Source organism: Ursus americanus, chromosome 20 (genome assembly GCF_024610735.1).
Source record: "Ursus americanus isolate L20-20 chromosome 20, mUrsAme1.1.p, whole genome shotgun sequence".
Taxonomy (NCBI): domain Eukaryota; kingdom Metazoa; phylum Chordata; class Mammalia; order Carnivora; family Ursidae; genus Ursus; species Ursus americanus.
This window is the reverse complement of record NC_142146.1, coordinates 46,376,093-46,401,849: the sequence shown is the minus strand read 5'-3', so window position 1 is coordinate 46,401,849 and position 25,757 is coordinate 46,376,093. Positions and strand designations below refer to the sequence as shown.

The window sequence follows — 25,757 nt, the reverse complement described above, 5'->3', positions numbered from 1 at the left end:
ACACAGACACACACACAAATTTCTTGCTACAGTTTTAATCTCTTAACTTGATTCGACTGGTTATACTTAATATCCAAAATTCATACAGATATTCATTTCACAGCAATAAAACTTTAGTTTATGATTTCACTCAACAAAAGGCTTGTAGAAGTGATTTATTATTTGGGTATTTTTAAATGACGTATTTGACAGTTTTTTGAAAACCTTGCTCACTCCATACTGAGCTAGGCTACATTGCTGAGTACATATTTAGATTAGAATGAATTATAATGTTGATCTGTTGCCTTTTAAAAATATAAGATTTGAAAATGTGAAAAAAATGTGGCCTTTCAAAAGACATCTAAACCCTAATTTCTGTGAATGTTACTTTACATGGAAAAAAGGCAGGTCTTTGTAAACGTTAATTAAATGAAGGATCTTGAGGTGGGGATATTATCTTGGATTACTTTGGGGGACCCTAAATGCAAACACATGTATCTTTCTAAAAGGGAGGCTGAGGAGAAGGTCATGTGATAATGGGGCAGAGAAAGATTTGAAGACGCTAACTTTCAAGACAAAATAATCTGGCTACACCAAGAAATACTGGCAGCCATCAGATGGAAGAGGCAAAGAGCTCCATCTAGAGCCTCCAGAGGGAGTGTGGTTCTTGCCAACACGTTGATTTTGTGACCCCCCCAGAATGCCTGAGAGAAAACATTTCTGTTGTCTTAAGCCACTATGTATGTAGTAATATGTTACAACAGCCACGGGAAACTAATACAATTACCTTGTAATTTTTTAAATTTATTTTTCCTTTTCCCACTCACTATTGCAATTTCTGTGCCTGCCTGGAAACTATCTTCTCTAATTTGCCAGTAACCATTCTTATTTCTCAACTTTAATAGGTGTTGGTCCCTATTGGGGGGACCTAGACTATATTTATAAATTCTTATCCAGCCAACTAATATACATATCTCTTATCCTGAAACCTAGACGTAAATACAGTGGGAATTCAGTGTATGATAAAGCTCCATGGATTCCATTCTCAATATGGTCATGAGTAACTTGAACTCCAACATTTTGAAGTCTTGAAACATACATAACTCCATCATCCCTCACAATGTCATACTGACAGGTAAGCACATACGTTGGTGGCAAATTCTGTAACCAGGAATCATTGGCTAATAAGGGTGAAGCTCTGATATCCGTAAGTACTGGCCACGAATAATTGTATCTTCCAAGAATTGGTTCAGTATAAACATAATCCTTCCTAAACTTCTCAGGTAAGAAAGTACTCCAGTTAACCAACTTAAACAAATGTCTTGATTCCAGAGGCATATGTTCATTTCTTCTCATTGCCTGGTAAAGTATTTCATCATTGGTGAAATATAAACTCACGAATTTTATGGCTAAGTCCTTTGTTATAACTACACCATGCTCATTTTCTTGGTGAGATGGCAAATGACAATCAATCACCTGTAAGGCAGGGTAAAGTAAAGCCTGTGTCTTGATTTTATGTTTAAATTCAGGATCATTCTGCACCTGAAACAAACAAAATGATGTCTTATAAACAAAGACCTCCAAAACACCAAGAGGAAGAAATTTAATTTTAATAATTTAAGCAATCTTGTGGTAAACAAATCTATATAAGTTGATATGATATCATAATTATTTTCACAATATTTAGAATGTCTTTTAATGGCATGAAAAAATGTCGAGGTCATTTCAACAGTAAAGTTTTTAAAATGTTGGTTGTATGTGTGAGACAGGAGAAAGTGAGATACAAACTCCTAATTATAAAATAAATAAGTCCTGGGGATGTAATGTACAGCGCGGTGACTATAGTTCACCATATATTTGAATGTTGCTAAGATAGTGACTCTTAAAAGTTCTCATCACAAGAAAAAAAAATGTGTAGTCATGTGTGGTGGTAGGTGTTAACTACATTTCTTGTGCTGTCAATTCGCAATATGTACATATATCAAATTATTATACTGTACATCCGAAACTAACCTGATTTATAGGTCAATTATATTTCTATACTTTAAAAAAAAAACAACAGACATATGGCAGGGGGTGAGGCACTATTGGGCTGTACCCAAGAGCAATTTGAGAGACTGGGAGCAACGGCCACAGTGAGCTCCGCAGTCTGAGGTAGTGACAGAAGGATCAGTAACCCGGCTTCATAACCACTAAGCACAAACCCTGCTAGGTTTGCTTTAGCAATTTGATGGTTTACCATCAATTGGCTTGGTGCATAAAATGAGTTCAGTACAGTGGGGCAAAGGGGAAAAAAGAGAGACACAGGGAGAGAGGGAGATACATACATATAATGATGCTTTTGTCAAAAATCAACAATGCGAATAACCTTAATAGTACATTCCTGGGGGAAATTGGCAGTATACATAAATTTGTAAAAATTCTTGACTGAAAACAATCATAGCGAATGGAAGAAATAAGTGTAATTATTAAAATAATATTTTAGCTTACAGTTTAAAATCAAAATTGAAAATTAACATTCAAATGAAAATATTTTAAAGTTTAAAATAATATTTGGCTATTAAGCAAGTTTCTAACATCATACTATAAATTTTAAGAAACATATTTAAATGTAAAAGTACACAGACAAAAGAAAAAGGAAAAAGAAAGCCAACTGATAGGTAACTTACCTTCTGAAAGAATGGCGATATTTGGAAAACAAAGGGATGAAATTATTTAAAAAAAAAAAAAAAGCCTTGTTGATATTTACAGCTTGACATGAAGGAGAAAAGTGAAATATTTGACAAGGAGCCCTTTTCTCTTTCCAGAGGTGAAAGGTGTCCTGAGATTCACCTATGACCCTGTGGACAGTAGGAGAGAACCCGGACATAATCCCCAAGGAGCAGGTGTCTTAGCTAGAGCACAGCATCGGAGACAATGACATCTGGACAGATGAAGAACAACTGCTGCTGCCCCGGGTGAAAAGCTCAGGCTGGAGGCTGTGCCTGTAAGTCAATCTTTCACCACGGTGGTTGGCTGAACCCAAAGGAGGGAATAAACTGAAATTCAAGAGGTACTTCAGCAAGGGAAATAGTATCCTACACCTCCCTGATGCTCTCCCAAGGTGCTGGAGGCGTCACAAGTTTAGCATGGAAATGAGCCAAAACAATGTTTCCTGACAGAAACTCCCAAATCTCTCCCAGGTGCCCTCAGATAGATGATTTACTAAGCAAAAGTCCACCATTAACATCCCCCTGACCAAATCCCAAACCTAGATAAAGAAACAAACAGCACCACATACACAAGGATAGGGCAAAGGAACCCACCAACACCCTTATCTGGCCCTAACTGCCCTTTCTGCAATGTCAGGTGAAATACATTGTTTTCCCACAAATGTGTCACTACTTACCAACTCTAGGTCCCCATTACATCATTTTTTGCTTGGTCATTCAATGCCTCTTCCTATTTCTCTGTCATGCTCTGAAGCTCATTTCAAAGTTAACCCCCTTCACAATATTGGAAGAACACCCGCTCATCAGATACTCCAAGTTTGGTGATTTTGCCCTAGTCTGAACAACTATGTTATCAGTCCGATATGAACCTTCTCAGATGTTTTCTACACAGTCTACATATATATTTATAACCATGTACGTGTGATTTTGCATGTGAGTACATGTTCAAAGCTCACTTGTCTTTCTCTAAGCTCCTCTAAACTTCCAAAGCTCTCTACCTCTTTCAGGGCAATGATCATTTTCCCCTTATATTATAAAAATGTGCATAATGGATCTTTCTACTGGATTTTGAATTCCACAAGCATTGATAATATCTAAGTTATCATTGTATCTCTTACTAAGTCTAAGATAATGAAATGCTCAGTCTAGCGTAAAAAAAGCAGAGAAATGAATAAGTCAATATTGCTGGTCAGTTTATAATGCTCTTAAGAGGACACTATCCTTAGAACCAAAAATCATAGGATGTAAGAAGCAGTGAGGGACGTGTAACAAATAGGTTCCAACAATAACACTGAATTATTGAATTATCTATAGCTTTGTTCTTTCTTTCTAGACCCACATGGACTCAAAGACAACTAGCTAATCAGAGTGCAAAGGTGCAAATAAGCATTAATATTGATCCATAAACATTCCTACTGAGAGCCCTGAGTGGACCGTCCTATAATGTAAACGTGAATATCACATGAATGGATATGTATTTCTCATTTTGTGGGCAACTCATATGTACTTGACTGCAAAAAGATGTATAAAATATTTATCTCAGGACATTATTACTCTGAAAAGAACAAGAATGAAAATACAAAGTCAAAAAAAAAGTTGAGAGAACATATCTTGCTTTTTATAGTATCCTTGAGGTTTATCACTGGAAACTGTTTTCGAATTGTCTGTTTAAATTTTTCTTATTTTTCAGTATAATTAAGACCTTTGGGTAACCCAATAAAAGGCCATGGAATATGTTCAACAAAGCACATCCTTATTCGTAATCCTTTTCAATAATTAACATTATTTCAATGAGAACGCAGTGGATGTGATGCATTTGAACTTCCCTTTTATAGTTAAGTAGCATTAATCCTAAATTCATGAAATCTAAAATAGAATTCTCCTATTTAACTATCCCTCTGCCTTTTTTGATCAAACCAAGCGATCTGAATCTCTAACTGGTTTTTCAAGTTATAGGTCATGCCACTGATATTATTGTTATCATGAGAGTAGTTTACTCACACCATGGTAAAAGTTTGGTCTCCTAAATCTACATATTTGGGAACAAAATTTGGAACCAGTTCAGAAAAGTTTTCTGTGTCACACTAAAAAGCTTGGAGTGACATGTGAGTCAGAACTATTTTCACTCCTACATTCATTTCTTTGTTTACAACCAACCCGCATGAGTTGGGAATGGTGACTGAGGGGTGGCTGATAGCAAATTCAGAGAAAAGATGCTTCATGACTTTATGCCCTGCACAGAGAGAACTGTATCAGGCTACTGACTCCACTGCTTTGAAGCCCATTCAAAGTAGTTGTCTGTCATGGATACTTGTACCTGACATAAAGCCTGCTCCAGACCGTCTGAAGCATTACCAGATCCTCTCCCATTCCCCAGATGTCCCAAGACCCTCTATTAGGGCGTGGTGCTTCTTAGAGAAAGATTAAGTTCTTCCTGCCAAGGGCCTACACTACAGTTCCCACATTGAGTCCCTCGTTACCCACTGCCCCTCTCAAACCAGTCCCTGGTTCCCAAGGCTCCCTACCATCTAGCCCCTGGTTTGGATGTATGTTACTCCAAGTTCTGCACATCCACAGGAACTTATCCATTGCCTGACGTCCACAGAAGGATAGATGTATGCAAAATATTAACTTACATGTAGAATTCCTGCATCACTAGTGCTAAGTCTTATTCACCAAACTTAGCAGATCTACTCTTTTCAACCCAGGAATCCCAGCTTCATAGCAACTGGGATTGTTCCTCCCACTAATCTTCCTTTTCATTGACCATCCCCAACGACACCACCCCCAATTTCACCATTATACAGATAGCCAGTGTGTATTTGGGTGAACTCTGAACCATCATGAAAGAATTCCAATATGAGAGGCCTTTCGACCCCATCCTAGGCAGCATGTTCCAACTACACTAGAGAAATCCCACGTGGAGCCTGCTATAGTCTGAACATTTATATTCCTCCAAATTCGTATGTTGAAAATCTAATGACCAAGATGATGGTATTAGTCAGTGGGGTGTTTGGGAGGTGACTAGGTCCACCTTCCTGAGTGGGATAAATACCCTTATGAAACAGGGCCCAGAGAGCTAGCTTCCTCCTCCCCCCACATGAGGTACAATGAGAAGCTTGCAACCTGGAAGAGGTCCCTCACCAGACCATACTGACACCCTGACGTGAGACTTCCAGACTCCAGAACAGGGAGAAATAAATTTCTGTTGTTTATAAACCACCCAGTACCAGCTATTATGTTATAGCAGCCCAAATGGAATAAGACAGGGCCCTTCAAAGAGCCCAAGATGATCAACTTGCTCTCCTCCTTAAGGATTTATCCTGTTCTTTCCTGCTCCTTATTCCTGCCTTGAAAATTGCACTTCCCATTTTATGTCCTAAAAGTAGGACAGTGAAACAGAGTATGTGACTCAAAAGTCCTGGATTCATGTGATACCATATCCAGGTACAAACCCAGTCAACTGGGGAAGAAAAGCCTGAAATCAGTATTGCTCAACGGTTAAGCTTTTCATATCTAAATTTGAATCCTGAATTTAATAACATATTAACTCTATGACCTTGGACAAGATACTTAACTTTGTAAGACCTCCATTTCCTGATCTCTAAAATTGATGTAAATTAGTAGGTACAGTATCTCAGTTTTGCGGGGGTGAGATAAGCATTTAGAGTATAGTTCTGGGCATTCAGTAAGCACTCAGTTAATGATAGCTATACTTCTTATTGTTGTGGAGACAAATGTAATAGAAATCCAACATCGTATCTCTGAAATGCTTCAGAAAATGTTTGTTGGGGGTGCCTAGGTGACTCAGTTGCTTAACAGCTCAGGTCATGATCCCGGGGTCCTGTGACTGAGCCCCATGTTGGGCTCCCTGCTCAGCAGGGAGTCTGCTTCTCCTTCTCCCTCTGCCCCTCCTCCCACTTATGCACACTCATCTGCGTCCACACATGCTCTCTCTCTCAAATAAATGGATAAAATCTTAGAAGAAGAAGAAGAAGAAGAAGAAGAAGAAGAAGAAGAAGAAGAAGAAGAAGAAGGGGGAGAAGGGAAAATGTTTGTTGATCTTCCACTGGGCAAACCATAGGAAATATTGGCTCAGCTCCATTTTTGTTCGAGGATGCACCAGTGGTGTCTTAGCTGGACAAACATCTGAAAAACTCTTGTGCAAACCCATGGCTCAGACCACAGAAGTCTCCTAAAAAACATACCCTCTCCCTAACCCTATTTTAGTATTACTATACCATAGAAGACCATTGTCGTAAGCGTCTTCTTTTCACCATTTCAGTCACTTGCTCAATCTGGCCTGTTACCTAATTCTCTATTTTCATTTCTCTTATTTCTTCTGAGTAGACGCTTTTTGACCAACTCTTTTTGATTCAACACTTCCATACAACACCTGGTGCTCATCAGAGCAAGTGCACACCTTAACCCCCATCCCCAATTTAACCCCCCCCCCGGCAATCATCAGTTTGCACTTTATAGTTAAGAATCTGTTTCTTGGTTTGCCTCTCTCTTTTTTTTCCTTATGATGGTTTGTTTTGTTTCTTAAATTCCACAAGTGAGTGAATTCATATATACAATGGAATACTCAGCCATAAAAAACAATGAAATCTTGCCATTTGCAATGATATGGATGGAACGAGAGAGTATTATGCTAAGTGAAATAAGTCAAATAACAGTATTTTTTTTTAAAGATTTTACCCATTTATTCGACAGAGATAGAGACAGCCAGCGAGAGAGGGAACCCAAGCAGGGGGAGTGGGAGAGGAAGAAGCAGGCTCACAGCGGAGGAGCCTGATGTGGGGCTCGATCCCAGAACGCTGGGATCATGCCCTGGGCCGAAGGCAGACGCTTAACCATTGTGCCACCCAGGTGCCCCAAATAACAGTATTTTTTAAAATACAAATAGTGATTAACATTTTTCTGTGACTTCACAATGCCCCTGGAGTCAAGTAAAAAAAAGAAAAAATTCAAAAGGCCCTTGTATGATTTGCCTCTGCCAACATTTCTAACATCACTCTCCACCATACTTTCCTCTGATGTAATATCTATGAACTTTTTTGGCGGGAGGGGCAGCAGGATTCAAAAGGAGAAACAAACAGCAACTGCATCAATAGGGAGGGGACAAAAATGAATCCATTCATGCTCTTCTCAGGCAAAGAGCAAAATCAACTTGATTCCAAAGGCGAATAATCAGTTACTGCTCATTTCAGCAGCGTGCAGAAGCAGTGTCTTTATTTAATCCCTAAATTTTTCCCACAAAAACATGGTAAAGATAATCTGTAACACTGTGCTCTGTTGCACGATGGGACAGGTTCAAGAAAGCTGCTAAGCTGGAAAACATTCTGAAGAGAAAGCAGAAGTCAAATCCTGGAGTATTCTGAAGGGTAGAGAAAGAAGGCAGGAAGAGGACAAGTATGATGTCAGCGTTTGGATACATGAAGATTTTTTAAAAAATTATTGTTCCCAGATTCCAAAATACGTAAGAGCCTAGTTGGGAATATGCACATGCAACAGATTATAGGATAATCACCATACTGTAACTGCGTAAAACTGCTTCGGGTAATATAGAGGAGGTTTGCCGTGGGAGTTTCTAGAGCTTATGGAATATCCAGGTGGGGAAAACTGGGTTTTGAGCTCATGACAGTGGCCTTAGTGGGAAACATAACTTTAAGAACCTTCAGCAGATCAATCAGAGCTGAAGCCACGATGCCAGGCAGAGAGTAGGATAAAAGGCAGAAGGACCAAATGTTGAGCCCTAAAGAATACCAGATGTAAGGGAGTGTACAGACCAAGAGTTTGTCTCTTGGACAAAATTGGATGGAAGAGAAGTAAGAAGAGAACAGAGAGAGTGCTATCACAGACCTCATGGGGAAAAAGGAGTACTCCAAGGCAAAAGTTGGAAAGAGTTCTAAGTGATGAAAGGAAGTTATAGAAAAAGAACAACAACAAAAATGCCCTTAAATAGACAGATAATGAGATTCCTGACAGATTCAGCCACAGCAAGTTGAAGAAATGGCCAGGGGAGAGCACAAAGGTGATGAACTGAGGAAAGTACGTATTATGAGTATGTAGAAAAGGAGCATAATTTGCTTTTAATTCAACTGGGTACAAAAAGAAAGACTAGTGATAGAACAGAAGGCTGGATAAAGGATTAAGAAAGCACAGTGTGGAGGTCCCTCAAAAAGTTAAAAATAGAGCTACCCTATGACCCAGCAATTGCACTACTGGGTGTTTACCCCAAAGATACGGATGTACTGAAGAGAAGGGCCATATGCACCCCAATGTTCATAGCAGCATTGTCCACAATAGCTAAATTGTGGAAGGAGCCGAGATGCCCTTCAACAGATGACTGGATTAAGAAGATGTGGTCCATGTATATAATGGAATATTGCTCAGCCATCAGAAAGAACGATTACCCAACATTTGCAACAACATGGACGGGACTGGAGGAGATTATGCTAAGTGAAATAAGTCAAGCAGAGAAAGACAATTATCATATGGTTTCACTCATTTATAGAACATAAGAAATAGTAGGAAGATCGGTAGGAGAAGGAAGGGAAGAATGAAGGGGGGGTAAACAGAAGGGAGAATGAACCACAAGAGACTGGACTCTGGCAAAGAAACCGAGGGCTTCAGAGGGGGAGGGGGTGGGGGATTGGGATAGATGGTGATGGGTTGCAAGGAGGGCACATATTGCATGGAGTGCTGGGTGTTATATGCAAACAATGAATCATGGAACACTACATCAAAAACTAAGGATGTACTGTATGGTGACTAACATAACATAATAAAAAATAAAAAAGAAAGTCTTATTAGCTTTGTCTTTCTTTTTGTTTTGATTTGGAGATGAGAAGGCCTAGATATGGTTACATGCGGCAGTAAAAGAGCAAATAAAGTTTGGGATTTTGAAAATACTGGAAAGGAAGGGAATAAATTTTAGATAAAGCCTCCTGAGGAGGCAGGAGGTGGGAGGGAAGTAATCCAGCAGAGGTGGTGGGGTGATTTTGAGTGGGAAATACAGGCTTCTAATTATAGAATGAGTAAGTCACAGTAATAGAAGGCACAGCATAGGGAATACAGTCAATATATTGCAATAGTGTTTTATGGGGACGGATGCTAGCTACACTTGTGGGGAGTAGAGCCCAAAGTATAGAGAAGTTGAATTATTAAGTTGTACACCTGAAACTAATGTAACATTGTGTGTCAACTGTGCTCAAATTAAATACATACATACATACATACACACAGAGGCAACTAAATAAAGATTTCAATGATGACCATCTAAACTGGAAAAAAAGAAAAAGGAAGAGAAATGATCAATAAAAATTAGTTTCACCAGTAATAAAAAATGGAAATCAAAATACTGTTTTTAACCATAAAAAAAACAGGGGAGAAGACATGTAAACATATACAAAGGAATTTTGTTTAATGGTTGGTTGGTGGGGGCGCCTGGGTGGCTCAGTCGTTAAGCGTCTGCCTTTGGCTCAGGGTGTGATCCGGGTCCCGGGATCGAGGCCCACATCGGGCTCCCTGCTCTGCTGGGAGCCTACTTCTTATTCTCCCACTCCCCTTGCTTGTGTTCCCTCTCTCGCTGGCTGTCTCTCTCTCTGTCAAATAAATAAATAAAATCTTTTAAAAAAATTGGTTGGTTGGTGGATATGTCAGTTGGTTTTGGAGATAATACAGGGTTTAAAAGAAGAACATATCTGGTGGCCATTTGCCCATTATCTCTTTAAGAAAATGTATCAGACTTAAAAATAAGCTTGTGAATCAAAACTAATTTCAAGTTGGAGATCTCTTAAAGGAGAGAAGGAAACCAGGGAAAGAGAGACAGAGACAGAGGGATAAGTAGAAATTCTTTACATGTTGTTCTTTGTCTGGCTAACATAAATATCTCTTACTCTTAAACTTCCTTATTAAAAAATAATAATAATAAAATAAGTAAATAATAAATAAATAAAAAGCCTGGCTACTTATGGAAAATAATGTTTCATTAAAAGCATCCTCAACATAATCATGAACCAACTGGAATCTAAAATTCTATAGCATTGAAACAGATCCAGTTCTCTCATCTTTTATGAGTTCACATCAAAAGGTAAGCATGTAAGTGTCAAATTAATTACATAATTTCAAACTATTTTTCCCACTGATGAGGAAAACAATGAACCCAAATCCAAAAAAAACCCCCAAATTATGATAGTTGAATATCTGATGTCAGGCTGAAGCAAAACAACTTTCTTACCTATCAAATTGACTTCCATCTGTAACTTCAGAATAAGGCAACTTTGTTGTTACAGGGTCTCAGATAAACAGCTTTTAAAGGTTGAAAGGTAATAATTTCAAAGCCAGATGAATTTCAGGCTTAACATGCAGTATTAATAAAGGCCTTTTAGTTCTACAGACCTGAAGAAGTTAGCCAATCTTTTATATAATCTAGCAAATTTACGGAGACATTTCTTTCCCTGAGATGAAGATGTATATCCCAAGACAAGTTGCTTTTCCTAGACATATCTTCCACGTGACCAACACAGGGAGAGAAAGAGCTATTGCTAATCAACTCATTATAGTGGAAGGCAGGAATTTCTCTACCTCGTAAGTGAGGGATATTCAGTCCGAGACCTTATGACAAAGTCTTTCCTGAGACTACACAATGGCTTTTGTAATTCATCTTGGTTTTGCTGGCATAGATGGATAGAGGCTTTCAGAGCAATGGTGATGCCAAATTCAAATTAACAGAGGACAGGTTTATCTGCTTTAAATGGATTTCAGGTAGTCTGTGTGACACTGAGATGTTGTGAGCACATAGAGAAAAATAAACATGGCAGAAACTGGTATACTTACAACTGAAAATATCCCAGGTCCAAGGGTGCTGATTGTCAAGTGTTCTTTAAAGCATCATCATTAATTACAGTCTCTGATTAACATTTACTATTAAGATTATTTTGTAAAGAAAAATTTTAAAATATCTTTAAAGAAGTGTCAAACACAAGACCATATGTGGCCATAGAAATATGATGTAGAGATGCCATAGAAATATCGTTGTAAATTGGATCACGAGGCCACGTGACACCTTATGAAAAGTGACTCAAATTAGTAAGAATGGTATATTTAGAAAGGCCAAAACTATAAACTAATAAATATAGATATCTTATATTACTTTTTTTTTTTAAAGATTTATTTACTTAAGAGAGAGAGCATGAGCAGGAGGGGCAGAGGGCGAGCGAGAGAAAATCTCAATCATTATTTGACTTCTTAATCCATGAGAACATCTTTTCATATCGTGAATTCTGTATGATTTTTTTGCATCCATACAGGAAAAACAAATCCAGTATATCCTCTTGAAGTCTTCTCAGAGTACAAAACAATATTGATTTCTCAGTGATATATTCTTACTGAAACTGAGTTTTTCAGGCCATAAATCTATAACATACTATTAAACACAGGGTCATGAGACTTTGGGGGAAAAAAGGGTTTATAATACTTACAAAGTAAAAGTTGATTTTGATGACCCAGATAACGAATAAACCTAATATGGGGAATAAAACGTTTTGATTAAAATATAACTCATGTAGAAAGTTTAGCAGAGCATGAATGAGTAACTTCAAGTATGGCCATAAAAATAAACAAGAAAGGGTAAAGGAAGTCACCTTTTTAATGTTTTTTAAGCATATTGAGGTCTGATGTAGTATTTTCAGTTGTAACAATCTCTTTGATCAGATTTTATATCAGGAAGTTATACAGATAACTCGGTTCTTGTAAATTAACTAATTCAAGGAAAAGGATAACGTCAAATTTTAATTCACTTCAAGACAACAACTTATACTGCCCCAGAAATTTCACTGCGAATTGCATTTGGGTTTGGTGACTATGTTAATATTTAGGATTGCCTTGCTGGAAAGCAGTAAGGTCTTCACATTTTAAGGACTCTCAATAACTGCATCTGCAGCATTGCAAAAGCTTTCCTCATCTACAAAGCCTGGAAAATATTACAACATGCAAGCAGAAATTACAGGAGTAGCAAGGTGCTTCTTGATTGTTACTGGATAATTACTGGACAGTTTTCAGAATTTCTATATTCATAAAACTAGTTTTAGATAAAATTCAAGATCAGATTGCTATATGACTTGGTATAGCAATGAATATAATAACATAAAAGAGGGGGTAGTCTCCAATTTTCATTCCCCACCACACTTCCCAGCCCATCCCAGCAAGATTTTTCAAATAAGTTGATATATTATTTTAAATACACAGCAAATTAGTTCAGGTCAGAAGAGACCTCAGGAATCAGTAAGTCTAAGGGTTTGCAAATTTTCTTTTTGTACTGAAATCCCCTTTCTTTTTTTTCCCCCAAGAAAATGTATACAGAACTCTAAACATGAACCTACCTAGAGTTACTAAAGTGCTCACGGGAGATCAGCCACCAGATAGTGAGCATCAAATCAGAGAAATGATTGTGCAGTTCATCATGCAGAAGAATGGCTGTTGCCCTAGCCAATATCCATCTTACAAACTCAGATCACTGAGGCTGGCTAAAGATATTGATCCTCAAGTTCTGAGAACCCCTGGAGTCATCACCCAACTAGACCTTACAGATGAAGAAACAGATGCCAGGGCTGTCCTAGAGAACAATATGCTACCTCTTTGCGGGGGTTACCTATGCAATCAAAACCATGCACTGTGTCAGGACAGGGTTGTTTATTCCAGACATGGCAATCCAATAAATAGTCAAACTATGAGTTGCAAAGCTGAGAGGGCCTTCCTCGAAGAGTGTAGATATGGTAACACAAAAATTAATCAACACTGTCAAGAAGTATACCCCCCAAAATAGCCAAGTTGCCCAGACCCTGCAAAGAAATGAAAAGGGCTGTTGCTAACCATGTTTGACAGCAAGAAGGCAAGACAAAGCACCAGGTACTGCTACTGATTGACAACCAAGGCTCCTACATCAACACCAAGCAGGAAGATTTCATTAACTTTGCAAATGCTTAGCAGAGGAGCCATCAAGTTCACAAGAAAAACACAACTGGAAGTTAGGTGGTTTGCAAGGATCAGCTAGCCATCAGCATCACCGGCATCATGCAAGGATGCTCTAAAGGATACTTGTTTGTCCTTGTCCCTGAAAGTTTGTCCTTGTACAAAGATGACAAGGAAAAAGAAAAAAAGTATATACTGCCATTGGACAACCTGGAAGCTTGGGATATGGACAAGAGCTTTACGTCTAGCAAACACATCTCTGTATTCTTTAATAAAGAACAAAAGAATGCATACAAACATTGTTGCTTTCTTGAGCTGGCATGTGATTCACAAGAGGATGTAGGCAGCTGGAAGACCTCTACTGAGGTTTCTCCTGATGAATCTTTAACTGCAAATAATGAGAATAGCCAAGCAGAAAAGTTTTCCATGGACCCAAAGTTGGACAGTCAACTGAGACCATTCATAACCTAGTAGACTCCTACATGTCTACCGGTCATACATGTGTTGACATCAAATTCCAAAAATGTAATAATTATAATTTTAAAAGTAACAGTATAAAGGGGAGCCTATTGCACAACAGAATAAAAACAGGAGACTTGAGTCCCAAATATAATACAGATCAGTCCCTTCCTACAAGTCCATGGCTATTTACTTCCCCTGTGTTGGTCTCAGTCCTTATACAGAAAAAGAATTCACATACTATGGTTAGAGTGGGGAGAAAACTACTCACTTCATGATATTTAGAAAATGTTGAGTCTCCAGATATATGAAACCCACATATAATGTATATGTATTACATATACACACATGGAGAAGATAATGGGACCATTATGGACAGAATTATTTCACTCCCAAATTATTCACTCTCAGAATGTGATGGTTTGGACACATTTCCTTTAAAGAGAAATTAAGGTTAAAAAAATCCTATAGGTGGGTCTAAATCAATATATCTGGTGTCTTTATAAAAGGAGAATTGGACACAGAAAAGACAGATCTAGGGATGATCATGTGAGGATACAGTGGCAAGGCGGCAATCTACAAGCCCAGGAGAGAAGCCACTAAGAAACCAAACATGCTGATGATTTGATCTTGGACATCTACCTTCCAGAACTGCGAGAAAATAAATTGCTGTTGTTTAAGCCAAAAACAAAAACAAAAAGACCCCACCAAATTCCAAAAACAATATTGCACTTTATAATCAATAATGTTAAAGATTTTGTGACTTCAGAGCTCTATCTGCAAAATAGGAATAGAAAGGACTTCCTCAACCAACAAAAGCCAACTATGAAAAGCCTTCAGTTAACATCATATTTATTAGTAAAATATTGAGCAATTTCCCCCTAAGATTCAGAGCAAGACAATTGTATTCAATATGATCCTGAAAGCCCTAGACAGTGTACTAATTAAGAAAGAAAAGTATAAAGATTGGAAAGAAAGAATTAAAACTACCTCTAGTCATGATGTTGTAGAAAATCCTAGAAAATGTTAAAAAAACTACTAGAATCTCTAAGCGAAATTTTTAAGGATAAGGCCACGGTAAAAATCAAATGTATGTCTATATATTGTCAAACAAACATTTGAAAAATATTGTTTTACATGAAAATTTTCCAAAATAACTCGGGAATAAATTGAAGAAAGATTTGTAAGATATCTACACTGAAAAAGTAAATTACTACTTGTCAGTTTAGAAATTAACAAGATATCCCAACATTTTGATGGAAAAGATCTAGAGTAGTAGGAACAATTTTGAAGAAGGAACAAAGATGAAGTCAGTGTGGTATCAATAGAACAGAAGAGCGGATTCAGAAACAGTCATATTATTAGGAACTTAGACTCAAGCATCACTGTAATCCAGTGAGAAAAGATGATCTTTTCAACAAATGATGCCATAAGAACTGGTTATCTGTACAGGGGAAAAAAAATGAGTTTTGACCTCAACCTCTCAGAATAAAGACAAATAAAACATACCTGTTGAGCCACTGCTGCTGCCAAATTACCCCCAGCACTGTCTCCTGAAATACAGATTCGGGTGGGATCTACTCCATATTTTGCAAGAATTTCATCTTGAAGAAAAAACTTGACTGCAGTGAAGGAATCTTCATATGCAACTGGAAAGTGGTGTTGAGGAGCTAGTCTATAACTTTAAAAAAAAGAACAATTCATTTAAATAATATTTTTAAAGTACTATTTGTAGTTGTAACTTTCCATGTAGCTTTTAAATAGCAAATAGATGCAATTTAACACCAATCTCTATTATTTAATTTTCCAAAAATCAAACTTGAGTTTTTCCACTGACTCCTCATTATTTGAAAAAACATGGAAATTCATATAAAGGTTTTCAACCTTGTATCTAAGGTCCATGGATAACATTGTGTGTGAGGAGTAGGGGATATTATGAACTCCCTAAGGTTGTAAGCATAATTTTTAGTCCAAGCACATTTTGGATTGGATATACTCTATAGCTTATATCATTTCTCAATGTAACTGATGATCCAAACATTAAACATATATATATATATATATATATAGAGAGAGAGAGAGAGAGAGAGACTACAAATGGCTAACAGACACATGAAAAAATGTTCAAAATCATTAGCCATCAGGGAAATTCAAATCAGAACCACCCTGAGATACCACCTTACACCAGTTAGAATAGCAAAAATTTACAAGGCAGGAAACAACAAATGTTGGAGAGGATGTGGAGAAAGGGGATCCCTCCTACATCGTTGGTGGGAATGCAAGTTGGTACAGCCACTCTGGAAAACAGTGTGGAGGTCCCTTAAAAAGTTAAAAATTAACACTGGAGGAGATAATGCTAAGTGAAATAAGTCAAGCAGAGAAAGACAATTATCATATGGTTTCTCTCATCTATGGAACATAAGAACTAGGAGGATCGGTAGGGGAAGAAAGGGATAAAGAAAGGGGGGTAATCAGAAGGGGGAATGAAGCATGAGAGACTATGGACTCTGGGAAACAAACTGAGGGCTTCAGAGGGGAGGGGGGTGGGGGAATGGGATAGACTGGTGATGGGTAGTAAGGAGGGCACATATTGCATGGTGCACTGGGTGTTGTGAGCAACTAATGAATCATCGAACCTTGCATCAGACGGGGATGTACTATATGGTGACTAACATAATGTAATAAAAAAACATTAAAAAAAATTCTTAGATGATCCCAGCCTTTATCTCCTACATTACTCCAAACAAGAATTTTTACAAAATAAAACATTTTATCCCCGACCCAAACACTACCTACCATCCCAAATGTGTAATAATTTATTTCTTCCTATCTAGCTATGTTATCTGGGGCACAAGTTGGGACCTGAGTTTTATGTGTCTAGAACAAGTGTTTCCAAAAATGCTCACTCAAGGATGTCACTCAGAGACTCACAGAATCACAGAATGTGAGATCGTGCACTCTTTTGAGGAATGGTCTATGTTGCAATGACGACAAATAAAATATAGCGATTTTTACAAAATTATATATGAGGCATAGTCGACTTGATTTGGAAATCAAACCTCTACTCGGTGAAGGCAAAATCATAGTAACCAAAGAAAATCATTCTCTTACTCCACTCCTACAACAACAGCATTGAGTTTCTTTGCAGTCCATCTATTCAGGGAGTCCCAAGCTGTATTCTCTGAAATGAAGAAATAAATGTCAGAGTATTCTCAGTAATTAAACAGCAACAGACATGCTTATAGCTATGAACTTGGAAAGAAATGTGATTTGTGAATGTTATAAAGGAGCCTATATTTCCCACTCCATTTCTATGCAGGAGGACTGGAATCAGCATGATACACTCTGCAGGAGTGTTTCATTAGTCACTGTCTCCAGGGATGAAAAAATGACTTTGCAGATTGGTGGTTCTGAAGAAGAGAAACTAGGCTCAGCCTATTCTGATTTTTCCCTTTTCATCTGCTGCCTGTACACAAGGATCTTCACTCCCAAGAACCTTCTGTGTCTTGTTGCATTTTACTCTGCTTGTCCCTTCAGGCAGCAAGTTTCATAGCGAGGAAGTGTGATTGGTCATCAGGGCCAGCCACTACGGATGAATTAATCTAACTCAAGAGTGTCATAACAGTACTGAAATACACATTCCCCAAAGCCTTCTTTAGAAATAATGGTTATGTGCTGACTGTCATTTACATGAATGTTGTATAATCTTCAACTGGTTCGGGATTCTGGGGAGAAAGTGAGTAATAGATGACTGACTCTCTAAACTACAGCACTCGATGATACGGTTCTTTGAACTTCCAAATTCTTTGAATATGCCCCACTAGAAAAGGATCCAATAACCTTGGTATTTAAGACAGAGTCTAAGGAAAAGCAACAAAATTTTGAGAGAGCCTCTGGCAAGTCAGTATGTGGACTTAGACGTACATATCTATTTTGGCCCACACGGCACACAAGCCATTGCCCACCCCCCTCCCCCAGTACACACACATATCTCATCCCAGGTACCTCCAAATCCAATTTGCCAGTGCCCTGGCCACAAAACTCTGGCAATCTCTTTGACATCTGTTACTACTTTATTTACCATAGGATCCTAGAAATTCAGAGAATTCTAGAGCCATGATCAAATTCCAAACTTTTCCAAAATGTCTCCTGCACATTAATAAAACTTCAAATTAAAAAAAAAAAAACGAATGAAATACTGGGTGTGTGACTACCATGAAAACAGAAAAGTAAGTCAGATAGAAAAATAATGTTTTCATTAAAGATTGAGCTGATAATCTGCAAGACAAGGCAATGGGTAGATAAATACCAAATGTACAAGACATAAGAACCCTCTGACCCTCACACTGAAAGCCCCTCAATGATATGCTTCAAGCCTGTCTTCATTTTTATTTCCCAATACTTTTCACTTGTCTTACAACAAAAGTCAGTTTAAGTTTTTTTGTTTCCCATTCTTTATCTCCAGCTGTCCTGACTCATGATCTTGGCTGATATGATCTGTTGGCTCATGTTTTTCTCTTTTCTAAGTCCAATTATTGAATTTATATCACTTGTAGAACCCAGATAGAAACAAGAAAATATTAGGAGAGATGTCAAAAAACAAAAGCCATGGTTCCATGTAAAAAAGTCTACTAAAGAAATATCTTCTTATATTTCTTAGTTCTCAAAGAAACTTCAGCAAGTTTAAAGGAGAAAACAAAATAGGAAGCCTAGAAAACAAAGAAAGGAAATTGAAATTTTAAAATACCATAGAATAGTTATAGAGTCTATGTCCTGATTTGTCAACAAATAGAAGGTATCTAAATAAACTTTTATAGTTTATTTATTAAGTTCTGACAGATCTATGAACAAATAAAGTGCAAATAAAAAGCCAAGACACAGAAAGAAGACACAACTGAAATTCAGCTGAGCAAGAAATTGGAATGTGTGTCCTGAATAATAATTCACACGTTTTTAGGAATTACTGATCACAATCATTGCATTTGTCAATGAAGGGGAAATCAATCTGATAATCAGGAGCACTTCTAAGGATTTTTCAAAAAGGTGATATTTTCTCAACTGTGAGCATTTCTCTAGTGATGACTGAAGTCCCAGGTAATATGTATATGGATGCTTGGATATTTCACAGACCTTATAAAAACCTTAATGGCATTAATAAATCTCTTTAGAGACAAATGAGGCCAAACAGGTATTTAATTTATCTTACATATCTTATAATATCTTATAACGTACTTTATAAAAGAAGCATAGTATTCCAAACACCCTAATGCATGACATAAATTAAATTATAGGTGAAATCTAATTTACTGAAAAGATTAAGAAGGTGAAAAATACATAAAAGTCCTGGGAAAACATTTTGATTAATAATCCCTCTAGAGAACAACAACAGAAGTACCTTTAAGTCATTCTTTTTTTTTTTTTTCTCAAAAAACATTTATGTGTTGAACACTCATTGCATGGAAAATGCTTTGGTAGAGGCTAAGAGGTGGTTCCACTTCTCGGAGATGTGCTAAATGAAACATCCAACACAATTATAAAACAAAACAAGGATTGTTGCCATCGGGTGAACACAAGCTGAATGGACCACAAAGCAACATTGCTAAAGTCTTTTAAAGCCAGGGAAGACTATACATGCACACACACACACACACACACAATCCCTCACCCACAAAATGATAATTTACCTGAACATTAAAGGGTGAGCAAGAGTTTTCTTAAGATGGGAAGGACATTCTAGAAAAGCATAGCCAGAGATAGAAATAAGAATTCACAGAGCGTTTGGGAACTAAATACAGTGCAGTATGATCGAAACAAATTATGAAGGGGAGCATCAGCAAGAAAAGTTAAAAATGTAAGAACCTGGAAATCTGGCCACTATGCTAATGGATTTAGATTCATTTTATTATGTGATGAAAGTCACTGAAGAGTTTAAACAAAGAAATCATATAACCAAATTTGCGCGTTAGAAAGACCCAGTACACTAAGTGTAGAAGATGAAATAAAGTTGAACAGGACACAGGCAGAGACATCAGAGAGGAATATCTTTAAAAGATCATGAAGTACTAAATTGTGTTAATGAAGTCAAAATGTTCAGAAGTAGAATGAATGGGATACGGTAATTTGATGTGAGCACTAAAGAACCGTAAATAATTGACTAAAACTGCTATTTACCGAGAGCTTTCAGATGTTGGTTTAGATGAATGGTGGGTTTTTTGTTTGTTTTCTGAGGCCATTTGGACACAAGACAATAAATTGAGCTTGAGATGTCTGTGGTTTGTCCAGTTGTAAAGGTCTAAATGATAGCTGTATATATGGATTCAGGACTCAGGAATAGTATCAGAGAAGCAGGTTCAGGATTGGATGTCAGGGGCGCCTGGGTGGCGCAGTCGTTAAGTGTCTGCCTTCGGCTCAGGGCGTGATCCCAGAGTTCTGGGATCGAGCCCCACGTCAGGCTCTTCCGCTGGAAGCCTGCTTCTTCCTCTCCCACTCCCCCTGTTTGTGTTCCCTCTCTCGCTGGCTGTCTCTGTCAAATAAAGAAATAAAATCTTTAAAAAAAAAAAAAAAGGATTGGATGTCAGCAGCCCTTGGATTCTTGGAGAAGAGAAAAGATTGGAAAAGAGAGTGTGTAACGTCAAAACCCAAAGGTAGGGAGAGAATTCTGGGGGACAAGAATATTTATGAAGAATAAACATGGAAAATCTGTTATTTTCTTTGTTTGGTTTGTTTTTAAAGCTTTTATTTATTTATTTATTTATTTATTTATTTATTTGAGTGAGAGAGAGAGAGACAGGGGAGCAAGCATAAGCGGGGAGAGGGAGAGGGACGAGCAGACTCCAAGATGAGCACAGAGCCTAATTCAGGGCTTGATCTCATGACCCTGAGATCATGACCTGAACTGAAGGCAGACACTTAACCAACAGAGCCACCCAGGTGCCCTGAATAGGAAGAGTATATTAGAACATAGGTCTATTTTGTGTTTTCCTTTAAGAATCAACACTAGCGACCATTCTAAATTTAACCACTGTTAGCATTATTATCAGTAACTACAAACTTGACCTTGTAGCCACCAACGTATGACTCTGATTTACCATTTAAAACATCTGCATCCCTTCAATGTTTCTGCTCCTGAATATATTCTGATCCCAAAGAAAACAAGTTATAATAATTGATTCATTCATATCCTACTTTCATTTGATATAAGTTCATTCGATATAAAAGCTGAGAAGAAAATGCTTAGCAAAACCAAATCAAACTGAAACAGAAATAATGATCTCCATGATATTTTTGCCAAACCTGTCTGTGTCTCTCTACTACATAGCTAATATTTATAGCTACACTTACACCTATTATACATGTAGGTATGCGTATTTATATTAAATAGTTCTCATATCAAAAATATACAGCCAGTTATAGTTTTTCCTTATATGATGAACTTACTGAAACTTCCGAAACAAAAAGCACCGCCGTGAAGATAGATTACAGCTCGTCTTGGGGTTTCTGACTTTCTCTTTGGCAAGTACAAACGAACTGGAACGTGAACAAATGTTGTATCCATCACCGTGACATACTCATCAGAAACTGGTTGGGTATAGTCCAGCCTCAATAGCATGGAAATTACCTCTTCATATTTCATAGTACCTATACTCTCAAAGCACACAGCCTGTAAAAGGAAAACAAAATTGAACACGTTCATCTTTAACATCAAATGCATAGAAAGAGAAAATTAAAAAAGGAAAACATAAGCAAAATAGACAGATATAGAATGTTTGTAACAATTATTTCCAAATAATACTGCATAGATCTTGGTCCATAACCCTGTTGCACATCTCAAGTATTTTGTATTTCAGATTTGTCACTGTGTCATTCAAAAGCTGTCAGTTTACCGGCAGTTTTTTTTTAATGTCTGTCATAAGTATTTCTTATTTGTAAATTCTTATCTGAAAAATATCCAGGTCTTGCACCACCTTTCCCTTCCTTTTTGTTTTATAGAAATGCTGTCTCATTTTTTCTTCTTTATGGTTCACTTTATTTAATCCAAAATTTTAAATATTGTCTTATGACTACACTACGAATTATTCAAATGCCCTGGTTTTCAACTCCAAATAGGTTTATGTCCTTCGCCCCCCGATCCCTGTCCCCCAAATCCCGTATTTGATAGCATTGAAGAAAGCTCTCCCTGGTATTCCTGACAACTTTTCTAGGATCTTTGTGACATGTCACTGGACAGTTTACTCAAAAGAAGAACCTTAAAAATCACATGGTCAATAAATAGTACATAAAACAGCCTTTATACCTACAATTATTTCCAAGAGTTTGAGGTATTACAGGGTCTTAAAGAACGTCTAATGCCTATACTTTGATGACGAGGAAGCCTGCAGCTCTTAAATTGCAACCAGGAAATGTCAAAGCCAAATCTGCACCCATTTTTCTAGACCAGCCTCTTAGACTATCACCTACTGACTATATGACCAGAAACAAATTACTATCTACTTCAATTTTTTAAATCTCAATAATAATAATAATAATAATAATAATAATAATAGCAGTAATAATAAATCCCTTGGTGGGTTGTTGTAGGATTCAAGTGAGTTAGGACTTTTAATGTCCATAGCAGAGTACATACATGGGTGTATGTATTCAATAAAGCTTGTCTTATTTAAGTATTCTTCACTAATAAAAATTCTTAAGTAATTTCATGCTAATTGAATATGATCAGGTAGAGTATCCCTTAAAGCGGGTTTTTGGTAAATGGGTAAATGACACTAATTTTTCATTGAGTGAATTGAATTTTAAAAGGTTTTTTGCAAATTGCCTTGTTTCTCACTTCTTAGATATTTTCTGTTTCTGAGCAGATAAGTATATTTTGAACAATAACAAAAGTACCACTTTAGAGATTATTTTGTACTCTTCTAGCATATGTGATCCTGAAAAGTATTTATGATTAGTATCCCCATTTCCTAAGTTTAAAAAAAAGATACAAGGAAGGGTTAAGGAAATTTTTCAAGGTTGGACATGCTCTTCTACCAAACTCAGCCTTCCAATTTAACGTACGATGGACGTAGCAAAGCATTTTATTTATCAAGGTTACTTTCTCAAAAACTTTAATTTTCACTTCCCTTTCATATGTTAAAGAATTAATTTTTCTTCCTGGTATCTCAACTTTGACTTACAAAATTCAGTACTGAGAAGAATAAAACTGTTTTCTCTAGAACAGCTAATGACTGTTAATTTTACTAGAATAATCTTTAAAGTAAATACACGGATGTTTTTCTTACTATCTTTTGAAAAATAAAGAACAATCCATATACAGTATCGAATCTATAAAGGGTGTAATTTTATTACAGATTGGCGATGGGGAGAATAATTTGTAGCTGACAAAGGAAAAGCCTTTATGGAGCTGGTACTTGCTTACCCACACCAGCTCTCAAGTTATGTGAACTCAAGGGGTAAGAGCTTTGGAGGAAGAGAGTTACGGTGAAGGTGTGCCTCTCCAAGTAATCAGAGAGATAAGTATCAGGACTCAGCGGACACAGACAGGAAGAGTTGGCTGTTGTCACAGAACTCCTCTCTGCAATACAGAGTAGTAGGGAACGGCCTCTCCCTCTGATACCGTAGATTGCTCTCTTGTCTAATCTGATCACTGCCACCACTGTCTCCTTTCAGCTTCTTACTGCTTCTGTCATCAAAGAACATTTCTGGGAGCCTCTTGGTTTGGCAGAAAGAGTATGAGTTTTGAAATGAGGTATTTGTGGGTTCAAATTCTGAAGTTGTCACTTTCTACCTGCATGAGCTCCTCTCAACTTCTTTTTCCTCCTCTATAGAGTAATACAAATAATCGAAATGTAGTGGGGACGCACAGAGGTTTATATTATAGAAAGCCTATATATTCTAAAAGCTCAAAAACGCTGGTTTCTAACCTTATCTCCCCCTTACCAAGGAGCTATTTTTGCTCACATTCATAATCAACCCCACATATTTCAAGTCACACAATCTCTGAAACCTAGCAATTTAGAATGAAAGATAAGCAATGGAAACCATTGAGATAGTGAGAGCCCTAAATTAACATCAAGTAGGTACAAACGCCAATAATTTTTTTTTAAGATTTTATTTATTTATTTGACAGAGATAGACAGTCAGCAAGAGAGGGAACACAAGCAGGGGGAGTGGGAGAGGAAGAAGCAGGCTCCCAGCAGAGGAGCCTGATGTGGGGCTCGATCCCATAATGCCGGGATCACGCCTCACGCCCTGAGCCGAAGGCAGACGCTTAACAACTGAGCCACCCAGGCGCCCCCAAACGCCAATAATGTTTATCTGTATAATGCATGTAAGGAAAACCTAACTGAAAACTCCAGTGTGTCAAATGTAACTCAAACGTAAGTTATCAAGTAAACTCAAAGCTTTTCCCTTCAGCAGCACCACTTCACGCATATCACAACAGACACAATCTTTCCATTTGGATCTAAACCCCTGGGAAGCAGGAATCCTGCCTCACTCTGCACAGATGCAGATATTTACTTACTTTCCTATAATTGATTTATTCTAACAAACAAAGAAGCAATGGTTATTTCAAAAACAGTAATTACTGAAAAGTTCATAAGCATTGATTTTTAGTCAACAAGACATTCCAATATCCAGAAGGAAAAAACACGATACTTACCATAAATGTGCAAGTTTTAGCAAATATATCTAAGGCTGTTACTTTCCAGTATTCTTCAATGTCACCCGGTATAGGGACATACATACTAGAGGCAAAGAAAGCACAAAAAAAGCCCCAAACACAGAGCTTTGAACCCCATGATATCCCTTTCTTCAGGCTCTTCATGTGCTGAGATGAAAGCATTTGCACAAATCCTAACTAACAATGGCAGAACAACTGTAGATCGGGAAGCCTTTCGGGTAAGAGATGATCATCATAGCAGGGGGAAGCTAATTTTTCATTCAGAAGTTATTGCATCAGTAGTGACTCATTTCTCAATTACACGGATTCCAAGATGGATGTTGCAACACAACAGCTCATGCCTATATGAAAATAAAACAGTTAACAAATCCCACAGTGTTTCTTCACCCTGCCAGGCTGTCGTCGTCCTTAAGTTCGGTGTGAAATCGGAGCCTGCGTGAAAGCCCTTAAGACATCATAAAGTAAAATTTTGTGATGGGTTGGTTGCAGCATTTTGTAAGAAGAGGCTTTAAAAAATTCAGAGAGGGAGTCAAACCATGAGAGACTCGGGACTCTGGGAAACAAACCAAAGGTTACAGAAGAGAGGGGTGTAGGAGGATGGGGTAACCGGGTGAAGGGTATTAAGGAGCACACGTGTTGTAATGAGCACTGGGTGTTACACGCAACTAATGAATCGTTGAACACTACATCAAAAACTAATGATGTACTATATGCTGGCTAAGTGAACATAATTTAAAAAAAAAATTAGCTGATACTTCGTCAAAACGCAGGCTCATGCAGCTAGCACAGATTACTATGTTAATAGGCCTTGCATGCTGCAGTGGACCAAACCTTGGGCCAAAAAAATAAGGGGTATGGAGACTTGTGCATATGCCATTATTCACCAAGCTGGAACTATAATAGTCTGAAGTACTCAGTATAAGTATGTCAGGAAACACTGTTTTTTAAATGAT

The 25,757-nt window shown here is 37.5% G+C and overlaps 1 protein-coding gene and 1 pseudogene across 1 annotated transcript; one reads left to right on the top strand and one right to left on the bottom strand.

Annotated features, from left to right (window-relative positions):
- Window positions 1-454: 454 nt before the first annotated feature.
- AADACL2 (arylacetamide deacetylase like 2) lies at window positions 455-24,882 on the bottom strand. The gene is made up of 5 exons (XM_045812524.2): window positions 24,784-24,882; window positions 21,564-21,786; window positions 17,238-17,307; window positions 15,636-15,807; window positions 455-1,521 (listed from the first exon to the last, which is right to left on the bottom strand). Exons 1-5 carry the CDS (start codon window positions 24,865-24,867, stop codon window positions 919-921), a joined length of 1,152 nt encoding a protein of 383 aa, XP_045668480.2. The 5' UTR covers window positions 24,868-24,882; the 3' UTR covers window positions 455-918.
- Window positions 13,069-14,996, top strand: LOC148108423 (dynamin-3 pseudogene; annotated as a pseudogene).
- Window positions 24,883-25,757: the final 875 nt, after the last annotated feature.